At 34.9% G+C, this 16149-nt stretch overlaps 1 protein-coding gene across 3 annotated transcripts in view; it reads right to left on the reverse strand.

The window, feature by feature from the left end:
• XRN1 (5'-3' exoribonuclease 1) overlaps positions 1-16149 on the reverse strand; it is a 107462-nt gene that overhangs the window by 32518 nt on the left and 58795 nt on the right. For all 3 annotated transcript variants that reach the window (XM_027583131.2, XM_027583130.2, XM_027583129.2), the window contains exons 22-29: positions 15768-15881; positions 13661-13759; positions 11082-11197; positions 10432-10578; positions 5637-5726; positions 5121-5256; positions 1572-1628; positions 1315-1447 (exon numbers count right to left, since the gene is read on the reverse strand). In XM_027583131.2, coding sequence (XP_027438932.2) covers positions 1315-1447; positions 1572-1628; positions 5121-5256; positions 5637-5726; positions 10432-10578; positions 11082-11197; positions 13661-13759; positions 15768-15881 — 892 coding nt within the window. The remainder of the gene's footprint in view (positions 1-1314; positions 1448-1571; positions 1629-5120; positions 5257-5636; positions 5727-10431; positions 10579-11081; positions 11198-13660; positions 13760-15767; positions 15882-16149) is intronic.

Raw genomic sequence — 16149 nt, forward strand, 5'->3', positions numbered from 1 at the left:
AGAACAAATTTGGCAGAGAGCCTAATGAGATATATCTGGCAAGACTAAATTTACCCGAAATGCCAAGGTAAAGTGAAATAATTAGCTTTATTTGAATTCTAAGCCCAAATTAATAATAGAGTCTATCACATTACTTCAGAATTGACCAACCCTACCCCCTTCCCTCTCCCCTCTTCTCCCTCCCTTCCTCCCTTCACCACTCCCCCTCCCCCTGTCCTCGATTTCTCTCCACCTTTCCCCCACCCCTTTTCTACTTTATTGGTTCTGTTTCTCTAGAGAACCCTAATACAATATTTGATAATATCCTAGCCGGGGGTAGGAGTGGAGGGATGTCTGTCCCCCAACCCCAGTCCTTCACTGCCCTCCTGAAACCAGGCCTGCAGAGCTCATCCATTCCCCAACATCCACCTGTATCTTTCAACCTACTTTTACCTGAAATCTGAACTGAAGAAAGTAAGGCTCAATGAGAGGCAGGAGTTTCTCCTCTGAAGGCTTAAAGCTCACCTTTTAGGTTCTTATTCCCTGAGGGAAGGGTATTCCTCAAAAGATTATTAAGATTATAAAAGGTAAGAGGACTGTTTATTCCCTTTAGAGAAATTGACTATGGAGATGAGGTCTCAGCTAAGGGCAGTAATGAAATATTCCCCTTTTTATCCATGGCAGACATGGTTAATCAATGACAGAGCTCTTTCCTACTCAGCATAGATACAGCTTTAAAATCCTTCTCAAGACAAATCCCAAGCAGTGACTATTACTGATAGGAACTGTCAGAAGAAAGGAAACTTCGATGTTATCAGAGTCCTAAGGCCTTGTATCTAGACAACTTAACTAGAATACAATCTAATAAGCCCAGTATTTGAACAGCTGAATTGGGGGTTGAGCAGGAGGGTTGTTTCATTATTACCCATCTGGCCCTTACCATTCCTAGTCCAGACAATCAGACCAAGGTTGAGTGCTTGAGAGAGGAAAGGACAGTGCTGCCAATACCTTGATCCCTTGGCACCGGATTTGCTGCTTCATGCTAGGCTGACTTTTTTTGGTATCTACACTGCAAAGTTCCTCACACCAGGCATCCCTTTGAGCACGTTTAGATCCTTAGTTGCTTCTTCCCTTTTCCCTCCATTCTCTCTCTTTTTTTTAAATAAAAAATACATGACATAAAATTTACCATCTTAATTATTTTTAAGTGTACAGTACAACAGTGTTAACTATATGTACATTGTTGCCTTCTGCTTAGATATAAGGCACAGAAATTTGTGTTTTACTTTACAATTTTAGATGCAGTTGAAGACATGCCAAGTATTGAGATATTACCCCCTTTAATTCCTATGATGGTGCCCCGAAGGCCAACTGGAACTGAAAAGTTCTCTCTCACATTTACCACACGGTCAAAGAGACGAAATTCTGCATCTCGATCAGGAATGACTCCATGTTGCTGTTCTAAAGGCTAAAGAGAAGAAAGCTTTAATTATTATTAACTCTAATTTGAAATAATTTTTCTATTACTATAACAAAAACATTTTGTTCCTTCTATACTTTCAAAATAAAAACAACTTGGATAAGAAACTTACTCTGTACAGCAAATGGGGCTTCACTGTCACTCGTACCTTCTTATTATTCTTTCTTTGCTGAAGAAAGAAAAATTTTTAAATATTTAAAAACATAATTATAAAATTATTGTTATCTGGATTTACATTAAAATATAAAATTATTATTCAGTTAGACATCATTCATTACCATTCATTTTTTTTTAAGATTTTATTTATTTGAGAGAGAGAGAGAATGAAAGAGAGAGAGCATGAGAGGGAAGAGGGTCAGAGGGAGAAGCAGACTCCCTGCTGGGCAGGGAGCCCGATGTGGGACTCGATCCCAGGACTCCGAGATCATGACCTGAGCCGAAGGCAGTTGCTTAACCATCTGAGCCACCCAGGCGCCCCCATTACCATTCATTTTTAAAAGCCAAATGAAATGAGCAATTTAAAGAATATCTGAAGTTCTTCAGATGCAGCAGGGAGGAATAATAAATTCTTACTTAAAAAAATTTTTGGGGGGCACCTGGGAGGCTCAGTCGTTAAATGTCTGCCTTTGGCTCAGGTCATGATCCCAGGGTTCTGGGATTGAGAAGGCTGCAATAGCAGGGAGTCTGCTTCTCCCTCTCCCTCTGCCTATGGCTCCCCCTGCTTGTGCTCTCTCTCTCTCTCTCTCTGTGTCAAGAAAATAAACAAATAAAAACCTAAAAATAAGTAAATAAATACATAAAACCTATTTTCCTTAAAAAAATTTTAAAGATTTTATTTATTTATTTGAGAGAGAGAGAGTGCACAAGCAGTGGAAGAGGCAGAGGGAAAGGAAGAAGACTCCCTGCTGAGTGGGCAGCCTGACCCAGGGCTTGATCCCAAGACCCCAAGATCATGACCTGAGCCGAAGGCAGATGCTTAAGCAACTGAGCCACCCAGGTGCCCCTTAAAATTTTTTTAAAGTTAAATTTTTTGTTGAAGTATAAGGCATAGAAAAATGCAAAATTGTATGTATACAGCCTGATGAATTTTTGTAGTATGAGCTTATCTATGTATAACCATGCTGAGTTCAAGAAAGAGAACATTACTAAGTACAACATAAGAACTCCTGTATTCCTTCCCAGTTACTACCTTCCCCAAAGTAACCTTACTGCTAACAAAAGATTAAATTGTTTAGAACTTTATGTAAATGTTATCCTATTCAAATGCCTTTTTACTCTTAAAAGAATTGTACATGATGGTCAATGAAAAACTATATTAAAAGAAAAAAAAGTATAAAGTACTGATCTATGACAATACTGTGGGTTTTACGGCTACTTATAAAAATTAAGGTGGCACTGATTTAACAAAGCCCTTGCTTTTGGAAGCTCTTACGAAATTGGCTTTGATGTCTGAATTTTTTGATCATCTAACAAATGTTGGAAGAAGAGTTCTGTCCCATCTTTACTCCTTGTCAATTTTGTGAACTCACTCACCTTAAGCATCAGCCTCCTTCTACTGTAAAATAGAAATAACATTACTTGTTCTACCTAATCAAACCATGAGAATAGTTTATATCCATTGTAATCCATAACTACCATTCACATTAAATATTTTTAAGTGAATTCTTACCAACTAAGACAAACGGCAACAGTTTACTTATTTTGCAGCCACCTATCTTTAGAACATACCTTATGGAAATAAGTACAGAAGAGAATAAAACAACTCCAAGCTATAGAGGCCGTACACTACAGAGTTCGTGTATTTATATTGGAAAATGCTCAAGCCTTTAAACAGACCGTATTATCTTTTACTATAAAGGCATTTCATTTATTCTTTCAACAAATCTTTACTGAGTTACATTTATGTGCCATGTATTAATTTAGGTGCTAAGGATAAAACAGTATCCTGTTCCTTTACTTCGGGACACATACAAGCAACAAATGTTTGAAGGTAAAAAGCAGAGAGGAAAATAAAGCAGGGAAGGGGGATCAGCACTGTGGAGAGAGAGATTGCAATTTTAAATAGAATGAATAGTGAAGGCAGTACTGACAGGATGTCTATGCTTTCAGCCCACAGCAGACTAGGACCAATAGGGTACAACTGGTGCCCCCTGACAACAGCAAGAAGAAGAAAAAGTATTTTAAGTAATTTTAAAAGGCAGACCCCAAATTTATGCCTGGAGTTCTGTATATGAAAAAAAAACAACAACCCATATGCTTTAATATATCTCTAGGAATTACTACGTTATAGCACCGATTAGAGGACATGGCAATCAAACCTGATTCATTAAGCAAATTAATAAACTGAGGAATTTTCACAATAGGCTCCAACCCACAGCTACAAAATGAAAAGTTCTAGGTCTGGCTATTCAAAATGTGATCATCTGGGAGCTTGTTAGAAATGGAGACTATCAAACATCAAAATAAAATTTGGGGGCTTAGAGTAATAAACTTTTATTAAGTGGAAAACTCATTTCAAAAACAATGCTGTACAAATGGATTTTACTCTAGGTTGAAAGACAAAAAGAAATGCCAGTTAAAAAAAAATGAAATGCAGGTTTCTATCCTTATCTGAGTATCAATGACCTTTCAAAAAATCAAACTCTTGGCTCTAAGCCGTATATTTTTTCCTAAAGAGAAAAAGAGTCATCCAGTAGTAATTTTCCAGACTGTCTTCATAGCTCTTGAATATGTGATAAGAGAATTCAAATAATAATAGCCATGTTAGGCATTAAAAACAGGCATTATTAGAAGAAGTTTACATGCTTTAACTTAGTTAATCCTTTTGATGACCCTATGAAGTAGTACTGTTTTATTCTCATTTTACCAGTGAGGAAATAGAGGCAATGGAAAGTAAGTATCTTAAGTATCTTGCCTAAGGTTAAAAGTATTGAAAGAGAAATGGGGGTAAATGGCTTCAGAGCCCACTTCTTAACTTAGTTTGCTATTAGACTCCTGTGTTAGCAAAGCAACATCATTTTAATAAACAGGCAAATGTGTGGAAAATAAAATCAAAAGTTATAAAGGGAATATAATCAATCCATTTTCCATTATATCAAAATAGAGGATCAAAATAAGTAAAATAGTTAAGTCTACACAGAAGATTATTGCTTTTTAAAATCAAGACATAAAAAAATAGGAAAGATTAAATAGGATTTAAAAAATATTGAATGTGTTTGTGGATGGGAAAGTACACTTTAGAAGTGATTCTGTAAAAGTGAACTAAACACAATGTTTATGTTCTATAAAAAGAACTATGTCTTTAAAGAACTTAGAATAGGAAGAAGATGGGATTAAGATTATTTCTTAATCACAAACTTTGTATTTTGGCCAGAATTACAGAATATTGATTCCTAAAATTAGAAACACCATTAGGACATAAAATTTAAATGTTATAGCTTTTATATATTAAAGTGCATTTCTTTTTATTCAGATAAACTTATTAATGGCCACTGGAAATGGCTGGAACATTTTTTTAAACTAAAGGATTACCTGACATAAATTAAAATCACTGAGTTCATGTTTTATTTGGTTGAAACAAAATTAAATTATTTGTAGGATGATATATAGTCCATTTAACTTCAAATCTCACCAAACATCTTGGGTTATCGAAAATTAGTACCTTGCACTTTTCGACTTCTTCCTCAATTTTCTCAACAATAGCTGCATCCAGAATTTGTAAATCACAAGAAGAACGAGACAAAGTACTGACAGGATGTCCCTTTAGCCAAGTAATAATTTCTTGAACTTTCTCGGCACTACATTAAAAACAATTTTTTCACAATGATTAAAACTTTGAGGTTTTATACAAAAGGCCTAATATAAATTTCCTGAAGGCTGTGAATTATAAAAGACATAAAATACGTAATTAATAATTAGTCACTAAACTTAATTGGGGCTAGTTATAAATCTAATGTGAACATGGACATATTACTTCTCAGTAACTTAAAAAAACCCACAAAATTAGTTTAATAAAAGTACTTTACTGATATAAGTGAAATAAGTTATCTGAAGATCTTAAAATATATATATGAAACCCTCCTCACAAAATATAAATTCTTGATAAGCTAGCTACTGTACCTTTCACTGGAACACTAAGCTGAACTATGAGCCAATAAATGCCACAAATTTTGCTTACCCGTTCTCATTTTCTCCAGGCCAAATGTCATCTTCATAGAATACATCCTCTTGGCTATTTTTGGCTATATAACTAAATAGTTCTGGAGCTCTAGCCAAACAAACAAAAATACTGCTTAGAAAATATATATGGCTAACTTCACATAAACTTTCCTATCAAATACTTCTGGATCCCAAGGGGACATATAAAACATATTGAGGACTGATTGTAACACACAGAGTATTAATAAGGAATAGAGACTAAATGATTTGAAAGTATTCACAGGCCCTCAAAAAACTTTCAGTAGCTGAGGGAGAAATGATTCAATTCATAAACTGTAATAAACTTTAATTACTTATTCAATTACTGACTCTAATCGCCCTCAGATCATAATGATGGGTGATAAATGGACAAAACTAATATCTACATGTTCATTTTCTAATTTTCACAACAAAGCTGGAGTACCCCACAATAAAGAAAATTAAAATACATTAGAAGTTTCTTTTGATATTCCTCAAAACTCCATTGCTTCCTGAATAGTGCAGGACTTTTAAATACACATAGCAGATTGAACATATGTGCTTAATTTTTTGCTCACTTCCCGACCTACTAAAAATAGAGTAAAGTATAAAATAGGGCATAGACCCAGAAAGACATGAAAAGAGAAGTGGTAAGTCTGATAGCATATATGAGTTGTTAACAAAATTTTAGAAACTGGAAACTGGATGGGTAAGCATTAACTGGTTTGAAAGACAGGAAAAAGCTGCACCCTAAGCAACCAGGATGGGAAGTCAACAACAAGCAAGATAATTTAAACTGTGCAAGTCTGCAAAAGCGCAGGAATTATGGGCTCCAGGTACATTGTAACGCCGTAGTATGGGCAGGGTGAAGTTTACTAGGCTTTTAGTTGAAAATTTTGTATAATAAGCAGTTGGATGATCATGTGCTTACTCACCTTCACCCCAGCGTAAGACCTGTTTGCAGTTTATCTTTTGGAGAGGTTGAACAGGGGCTGCTCTAGCTTTAGGTATACAAGGCACAGGGAGATGGGTGGGTAGGGCATGAAGAGATGACAGGGAATTAAAGAAAGTGTAACTACTACATAACATGTTGCTAGGAAGCAGGCTAGGAAGTGTAACTTCTTTAGGAAGCACACTCTTAAGATGAAAGTAAGCAAGAAGAAAGTTTATCAGAGAGCTCTTGTGGAATCAACACATGTAGAAGGGAAGGAAAAAAGGAAGGAAGCAGAATTGGGCAGAGGGAGAAGTTGGGCTGTGATCCACTGTTAATGAACTCCTTGGTCAGTCCTACAGAGATCTCAAACTAGGATGGGTCTTCAGATTTATCCTGAACTGGGGCAATCAGGTCCGCTGGGTCTTTCTCACCTCCTTGCAGATCAGGTGTTGGATCTGTGGCTGTTGTGGGAAGGGGATATAACTTTAGGGGAGGCAGTTCTCTTCTGCAAGGCAACTCCTGAAGAGAGCTCACAGCTGAGGGCTGTCAGACAACAGCATTTAAGCTGCCATAGAAATAAGTCCTTTAAAGGGAGGTTTGGAGGGCATTTCATAGTATCCATTACATAGTAAGTTCCCTTTACCCTGGTTAATATCCAAAACACTGGAAGTCAGTTTTGTTCCTCACATCTGTCCTCCAAGGAAAAGGCTGGAGGCTACCTCTCTAGGAAAACTAGCCAACCTGAGAGAAAATATACACATATAGGTAGTGATAGTTGGAGGTCCTTTGCAAAAATAGCAAAGTCCCACCTGACAAGCCCCACCAAAGCACACTAAATTTCCAATCAGATTTTTAGTGCCTCATCCTTAAATATGATTAGACACCAAAGAACCCCCAGACAAGTAAAAAAAAAAAATCCTTAATGTGAAAAGTACAATCAAATCAAACAAAAAAAAAGAGCAATTTGGAGAAAACAGAAAATATAGAGAAGAAAAATGAGAACTACCATCTTCAGAGAAAGAGACACTATAAAAAAGGAATGTCAGAGAAAAAGGACACACTTTTAGAAATTAAAAATGATTAAATCAAATAAAAATAAAAATGATGTAAGTTGAAGAAATCTCCCACAGAGTAGAACAGAAGTGTAACAATATAGAAAATCGGTGAGAAGAGATAAGAAAATTAAGAGGATTAATCCAGGTCTATCATCTAACAGAAGTCTCAGAAAGAACAGAAAAAAAAAGGAGAGGAGGAAATTATCAAAGAAATAATGCAAGAAGTTTTCTCAGAATGGAAGGACATCAGTTTTAAGTGTGAAAGGACTGAATAGCCAAAGGAAAGAAAGAAGACCCATACTAAGGCACATGTCATCATATTATTAAAACAGCACTGATAAAGGGAAGATTCTGAAAAGATTTCAGAAAATGAAAACAGATCACACACAAAGATTCAGAATCACAATGGCACAGGACTTCTCACCAGCAAAGGAAACAAAAAGAGAATAGAGCAGTACTTTTCAAATTCTGAGGGAAAATAATCTCCAATTTAGGATTCTACACCCAGGCCAGCTATCAACCAATTCTGGTCAGGGAAGAATAAAGACATTTCCAGACACACAAGCTCTCTCAGGAAGCTACCAGATTAAGTGCCCCATCAAACTGGAGACATAAAACAGAGAAAGGTATGAAAGCCAGGAAATAAAAGAATCCTACAAAGCAGAATGGTGAAGGGAATTCCTAGACAGTAGAGAGAAACTCTAGAATGAGAGCTGTGTGATAGCCCTAGAAAACAATTAGTTTACACTGAAGCAGGAAGACAGAAGGTTTAAAGGAGGAAGTCTATGAGAAAAAAAATGGAACTGAGAGATCTCCTGATCTGTTTTGACTATATTAAGTCTTTCAGCTATGACAAAGAGTTTAGGGCTGAATTAGTTATATGAATATAGACAATAAGCAAATAATTAAACAAGATGGGGAAGACAAAAATGTGTACAGAAAGGAAATGCAACCATAATACTCTACAGGGTCCACTTGTGACCATTTACATTATCTCAATCAAGTAAACCTTAAATACAGATTTAATACAACTATAATGAAAGGGGAAATACACACACACACACACACACACACACACACACACACACGTGTGTGTGTATGTGCAGGAAGGTGAGGAAATAGGGGAGGTAGCAGAAGAGAGCTAAAGCTTCATCTTTCATGGTATGAAATCAATGTATATGTCAAGTTGAAAAATAATGAAAAAGTAGGATAAATACAACATTTGAAAGAAATATGGAAGTGAACAAAAGAAATAGAAGTCCCACTCCTACTACTTTCAGAATATGACTTTATTTGAAAATAAGGTTTTTATTGAGGTTATAAAATAAAAATGAGGCCTTTAGGGTGGGCCCTAATCTAACATGATTTTTTTTATGTTTATGAAGTATCTTTATGAAAAGAGGAAATTTGGACAAAGACAGGCATTAACAGAGAAAAGATGATGTGAAGATGTACAGGGAGAACACGGGAAGGTGGAGGACTGGAGTTAAGAACAAATGTGTGAGGCTACAAGAAGCTAGCAAAGAGGCATGGAATGGTTCCTTTCCTACCATCTTCAAAGGAAGCATAGCCCTACCAAACACCTTGGTTTTGGACTTCTGGTCTCCAGAATTGTGAGACAATAAATTTCTGTTGTTTTAAGCCAGTTTCTGCTACTTCATTATGGCAGCCCTAGTAAACTAAGAGGATCCTCAAATACAAGGTTAGAAACCAGTAGAACAAAGGAATGAATATTCAATTGTGAATGAGAAGTAAACGTTTTCCCTATAAATCTTTGTCACTAACTCAGTTAATCTCAACACACAGTTTTCTCATTTTTATAATGAGGAGCTGAGATTTATTGATTTCTTAGACCATTTCAGCATAAAATTCCTTATATAAAATAACCTCATTATAGGTTATTTTATAACCTCAATAAAAACCTTATTTTCAAATAAAAAAAAATTTATGCATAATTTTAGGATAGTAACCTATTATCTGGTTGGAGTTTTAAGACTCAGAAAATCCACTGTGTGAAGAGTTGTTTTGTTCATCCATACCAATCCTCTTACTACTAACATAGACATGCAAAGTAGTCAATAATTTATGATAGCAAGTTAAGGAAAATTTTCATTAAAGGGAGGCCAAGGGGCACCTGGCTGGCCTGGTTGGTGGAGAGTGCAACTCTTGATCTCAGGGTTGTAGGTTCAAGCCCCACACTGGGTATAGAGATTACTTAAAAAAAAACAACAAAAAAACAAAAAAACAAAATTAAAAAAAATTAAAAATTAAAAAAAATAAAAGGAGGCCAATTCTCATCATCTTTTTTTCATTTCTGAAACAAATAATACACTATATGTTAAAAAAAAAAGAAGAAGATAGCAGGAAGGGAAAAATGAATGGGGGGAATCGGAGGGGGAGATGAACCATGAGAGACTATGGACTCTAAGAAACAAACTGAGGGTTCTAGAGGGGAGGGGGGTGGGGTGATGGGTTAGCCTGGTGATGGGTATTAAAGAGGGCACATACTGAATGGAGCACTGGGTGTTATATGCAAACAATGAATCATGGAACACTACATCAAAACCTAATGATGTAATGTATGGTGATTAACATAATAAAATAAAAATAAATAATATACAGTATTTTTCTATTTTCTTTTAGCTAATAGCTATGATGCTCCATGATATAAAATTAAGTTTATATGTAATATGTCACATTTTACCAAAGGAAACTTTTTTTGTCTAAAATTGGTATCAGCAAAAGCAAAATAGTTATTACATTCCCACATTTTTGGGATGCTTAGTAGGATCTTGTTAGGCACTTACCTCTCTAAGTACTCTGCAAGAAGTTGTTCTGCTGCAGATGAATACATCCACTCACTTCCAACTTTCTTGGTATATCCAGGTACCTCCTCATTTTTTTTGTTGAATTTGAGATTCAAACCCACATTTGCTTTATGGTCTCCATGAGGGCTGAATTTAAATCACACACACACACACACACACACACACACACACAGTTTTAAAATTTTGTTCAAAAAATACAAAAAGTTTTGCTTTCAAAAAATTCTTAGAAAAATTTAGTTTTGATTGTTCTATAGGTTTCATGGTTATTTCAAAGTAGCAGTAAGGCTTTGAAACCCAAGTTAACAAATCATATAAATAGATTATGTATCTAGAGAAGAGAATGAAATAAGAAAATGCAGGGAAATATATTATTGAGATTCACACACACCTTCTGATACCTTTTTTCAAGGTTCAATTTGTTAGCTGCTAAAAATAAGAACTGTCTTTCCAAACACCTAAAACATGTCCCATTTAGATGAAAGATCACCATCAGAGGAATTTATGCATAATTTTTAAAGAAAATTCAGAGCAATTAATAAAAGAAAATAAATACTAAAATATTAACCAGTTTATCTTTATCATTTAATTTTTTCTGCCACTTTAAATAAATTTCTCTAACATAAACTTACTTTCTCCTAGATCCTCTTCCAATAAAAATACTTCCTGTAAACCTTGAAACAAGGTATCCACTCACTCCAAGACGACTGGCCAACACATATCCTGGGTTGTACTTTATAGAATATTTCTTTAAATATAAAAACAAAAAGGTCAATTATGGAAACACAAAGCATCAAATGTTATTTCTTTACCTTTAAAATCTGGAGATAATCAAGACATCACTAACCATTGGAATGTGGCAATATAAGGATTCTCAAAAGTAAGTGATCCATTTCCCTTTTTTTTTTTGAAAGGATCTGTAGGCAGAATTTTTCTGCTCCTCTCTCTCCTTAAAGGACAGAATTCCCAAGGATGGATGAAAGGGGGAGGAAATATACAATTTGTGAAACTGTCTCAAGAAATAAAGTCTACTGTAAGTCTAAATGGCAAACTCTGCAGGCAAGAACTATTTTTAAACATTAATTTTCATATTCCAAGTAAGGACTAGTAAAGTACTGGGACATAATGAGGCCTTGATGATTATTACATTGAATTAAAACATGAGTATGTCATCAAAACAGTTGCTACTGAGCAAAATTAAAAATGTTCTTCATATATGAATATAAGTAATATTCATCTCCCCTTATATTTACTATCATATGAAAATAAGAAGTATGTATAGGCTTATAATTAGTACAAAGAAATATAACCTTAATTTGTGTACTTAAGGGAAGAAACTATGAAGATTAAAAAAATATATATCAGATCATATAATTTTTAACCAGGAAGCAAATTATAAATCCAGTACCAAAAAGGGTAAGCTACCATATAATCCTAACATAATGCATAATAATGACACACATTTTATATGGATTTCATATACTATATTCATATGAATATGTATAAATATAGTACATATTTATATGAATCATATGCATATTTTATATGTCCACAATAACCCCCAAATGAATAAATTTTTTTAGCTGCATGAAATATATAAATTCATTATCAAAATATGTTAATATCTTTCTTGGTAAAGAATGCAATATAGTTTTTCCATCAAGAGCATTATGAGGTTTAGAAATAATACAGACAAATCAAATATGCTTTCCAGAATAGATAGGAAGAAATAAGGTAGTAGTTCTCTATCACAGGTAGTATCACTTATTTTTCTAATAAGCATCTGGAAATGTATAGGGGCACATCATTCAGTTATTGGCGTGGGCTACTACCTCTTAGTGTCCAGGGGACAAAGATGCCAACTATGCTGTCATATATAGGACAGTCCTATTTTACACATTGTTGTCCTATCCAAAACACCAATGGTATTCCTTTTGAGAAGTATTTGGTTATGGTATAACTAAAATTGATGAAGACCATCACAAATATTCTAGAAAATGTAAAATAAAAAGCAGAGAACATTGGGGTAGAGAAAGAAGGCTTGAGTAAAAGTTAAAGAAAGTATGTAAAGAGAAAGAGAGCATAGTGGAGAAGGCATGCCTAGCAACACTGTACGTTGGAGGTGGGCAGGTTCATTCAGATCTAGAAAAAGCTAGGGAGGAACATAAGTAAGTTGTTCTACCTCCACTAACTCCCAGAACAGACAGCTCCAGCATCTTAATCAAATGGGACACTCTTCTGGTTTCCTGACTGTGCTTTCTGAATTCTTTCTCCAAAGACACCTGATGGTAAGAATTTAGGGACTTGTCTGCCTTCCATAAAGTTTCCTCAAGTATATGCTGATGTTCAATGCCTTGAGTTCATCCTACAGGATATAAAGCTTTAGAATTTACAATTAGAGAGAATAAAAGTGTAAGTATCAATAGCTGGCTGATTGTGAATTAACTTCAGTCAAATTAATTATCTAGCCACAATAAGAATATACAACAGATATCAGAATCCTCCTCCTATTGTAATAGGGAAAAATAAAGGAGGCCAGTGAACATTTTTGGAGAAAAAGGTCCTAAAAAAGGATGCTGTGAATTTAAAGGCAGTTTCCCAATTTTTTCTAGTGATTGTTCATCTTTAGCTTCCATTGCAGAAAGGCCATTACTTGTAACTAAAAATGTAGGCTTTGATTATGAAAAGTTTATTTAAAAAAAAAATCTAAGTCTATTCCCAGAGGGTGGGCTAAAAAATGTGCCCCTTCTTAAGCTTAAACATGATAACCCATAAAAACTGTTATAGATTAATAATGGGATTTCAGTGATTTTTTTCCCCTGAACATTTTTTTTAAAGATTTTTATTTTTATTTATTTGAGAGAGAGAGAGAGAGAGAGTGCATAAGCAGGGGTAGTGGCAGAGGAAGAGGGAGAAGCAGGCTTCCCGCTGAGCAGGGAGCCAGATGCGGGGCTTGGGGCTCGGGGCTCGATCCCAGGAACTTGGGATCATGACCTGAGCCACCCAGGCGCCCCTCCCCTGAACATTTGCATGAAATTTGAGCACAGATTCCCCACACTCATTTTTAAATACTAGATGCAACTGTGAGATAATTTAATCAGTATTACATAAAAATATTTATAATATATTCAGAGAAGATGGTAAAAATATGCTTCTACCACTTTTAAAGTTTATCAATTCTAAATTAAGCAATATGGACTATGGTACTCACATGCTGGTTCTGTATTAAAGCATCAAGATTGGGTTCACATGGAATGCTGAAAACCACACGAATCCTACCTTCTGTAATCACATCCCCTGAATCTTGAACCTTGGAGGGAAAAAGAAAATCACAGTTTGTTTTAGTCTCTTTCACATTGTATTTACTTTTCTATTTATTTGAACAGTGTTTATTTCTGAAATACAGTAAGACGGTAAAGTTGGATACTGGAGATTCTCTCAGAAATTATAAATGAATGTGATTATATTGCAAATTTGAGTCATTGTACATTGCTTCAATAGCTGTTAGCAAATAATTTTAAATTACCAAAAAGCTACAAACACAAAAACAGGTCAAAGATCACTTGTAAAACATTCACCTAGATGTTAACATTTTACTCCATCTGCTTCAACATTTATACTCTGTGTATTTACACATACATGATTATTTTTTTGAACTTTTTGAGGGTATATTACATATATCATGTTCCTTACCCTTTAATATTTTGGTGTATATTTCCTAAGAAGGATATTTTATTACATAACCACAGTACAGTTACTAAGTATATTCATTTACATTGATAAAAGACTTCAATCAACTGTCCATATTCCAATTTTGTCACAGTTGACCTAAAATTGTTCCTATATTATAATAAAGAAAATCCTTTTCTCCCTCTACTACAGAAACTAGGCTAGGATCAGACATTGCATTTAGTTGTCATAACTCTAGCCTCCTTAAATCTAGACTATATCCAAAGCGTTTGTCTTTTATAACATTGACATTTTTGAAGAATAAGGTCATTCTTCCCTCTTCATCCTGCCTTTAAAAACAAAAGTTCCTCATTTTGGATTTGTCTGATGCTTCCTTATGATTAAGTTAAACTCATATATTCCCAGCCAGAATAGTGCATGGGTGATGTGTCCTTCTTAGGTATCACATATGGAGGTACATGATATTGCTCACTTTCTCAATGTCCAATTAGGTTTTTCTTCCTCTTACAACTAATTAACGGTCTGTAGGAAGACACTTTCTAAGGCCATGAAAATATCCTACTCAGATAAAAAATTCCCCCTAGATTTAGTTTCCAATGATGATTGTTGCTTGACTCAATCTTTATCGTAATGCTTATAAAATGACAGTTTTCCAACTCTAGCACTTTCTCCATTTACCTTTGACAGGATATATAAGCAAGAGTCCTTCCTTTCCCTTTTACTTATTCATTATCACTATGGAATCATTAATTCCTATCCCCCCCCAATGGTTTATAATCCATTACTGTACTTCATTATTTTGGTACTCAAACTGTCCCAGATTTGGCCACTTTGGTAGGAGCCCCTTTAAATACGTTTCTGTGTTTATGTGATATGGTCCCATCACTCTTTTGAGCACTTCCTTACTTTCTGGCATAACAAGTGGTTCCAGGCTAATCCTGTACCTACCCTGCCCCAACCCTGTAATGGGCCATTTCTCTGAGAAGCTTTCAGTGGAGTATGTTATTAGAAGTCAAACCTGCAGATTTTATGTGTTCACTGTTATCGAAGTATCTTGGCTTCTTATCCTTTTGAGCAAACAGAGCTAAAACATATGTGTATGTACAGGCATATATGCATTCATACACATACAAATATACATATATATCCATACACGTGTGCCTATATACATACATGTATACACACGTATTTTAAAAATCATGAGTTCACATTAATACCTTCAATTCTAATCTGTCTCCACAGATTCCTTCTTGCATTCTTCCATTTCATATTTACATGTATCTTTTTCCATGTGAGAACTGGAGTTCCTCAAATATCAACACATTTACAAGTTCATCAACCCAATAATACAACTAAAATAATTTCATAATTGCTTCATCCATACTACCACAATGAATAAACCTGCTAAATAAGAGATTAGGATTTGAATTCTTTCTCCCCTGCCTCCTGACCCCAACCTGCTCAAGACGAAAGATATATAGTCAAATACTGTGTTCATAAGTTAGACAAATGAATCTTTTCCCCTTCAGTATTACATTTTATCTTATACCTAAGTGAAGAGAAGTTAAATAACTATATTAACTTAAAACTAGAAAGAAATTTAATTAGTAACAATAACAGGAACTAACTTCTCCAGCGCAGCCATAATAGGGGGTTCCCAGCATAAAGACCATACTTCTAGGAGGAAACAAGTCATCCAATGTTTTGATATTGGAGAAACGGGAGTCAAAAGCTCGGATGTCCTATATAGAATGAAATATAAAAGTAAATTATCACAGTAAAAATTTCTATGGATTGCACATCAAGTTGTTCTTCCTCTGGGGTTATTACTATGCTGTCTGCAAATGTGAAGTATAAAGATTTTCTATGTAACAATACTAGTAGCTAAAATGTATTGACTGTATATGCCATTCTTCTAGGTACTGCATACATTTATCAGTTCATTTCATCCTCAAGATAACCCTCTATAGCACAGATCATTATTAGCCTCACTTTACACATGGGGAAACT

This window comes from Zalophus californianus, chromosome 1 (assembly GCF_009762305.2).
Source record: "Zalophus californianus isolate mZalCal1 chromosome 1, mZalCal1.pri.v2, whole genome shotgun sequence".
NCBI classification, from domain to species: Eukaryota; Metazoa; Chordata; class Mammalia; order Carnivora; family Otariidae; genus Zalophus; species Zalophus californianus.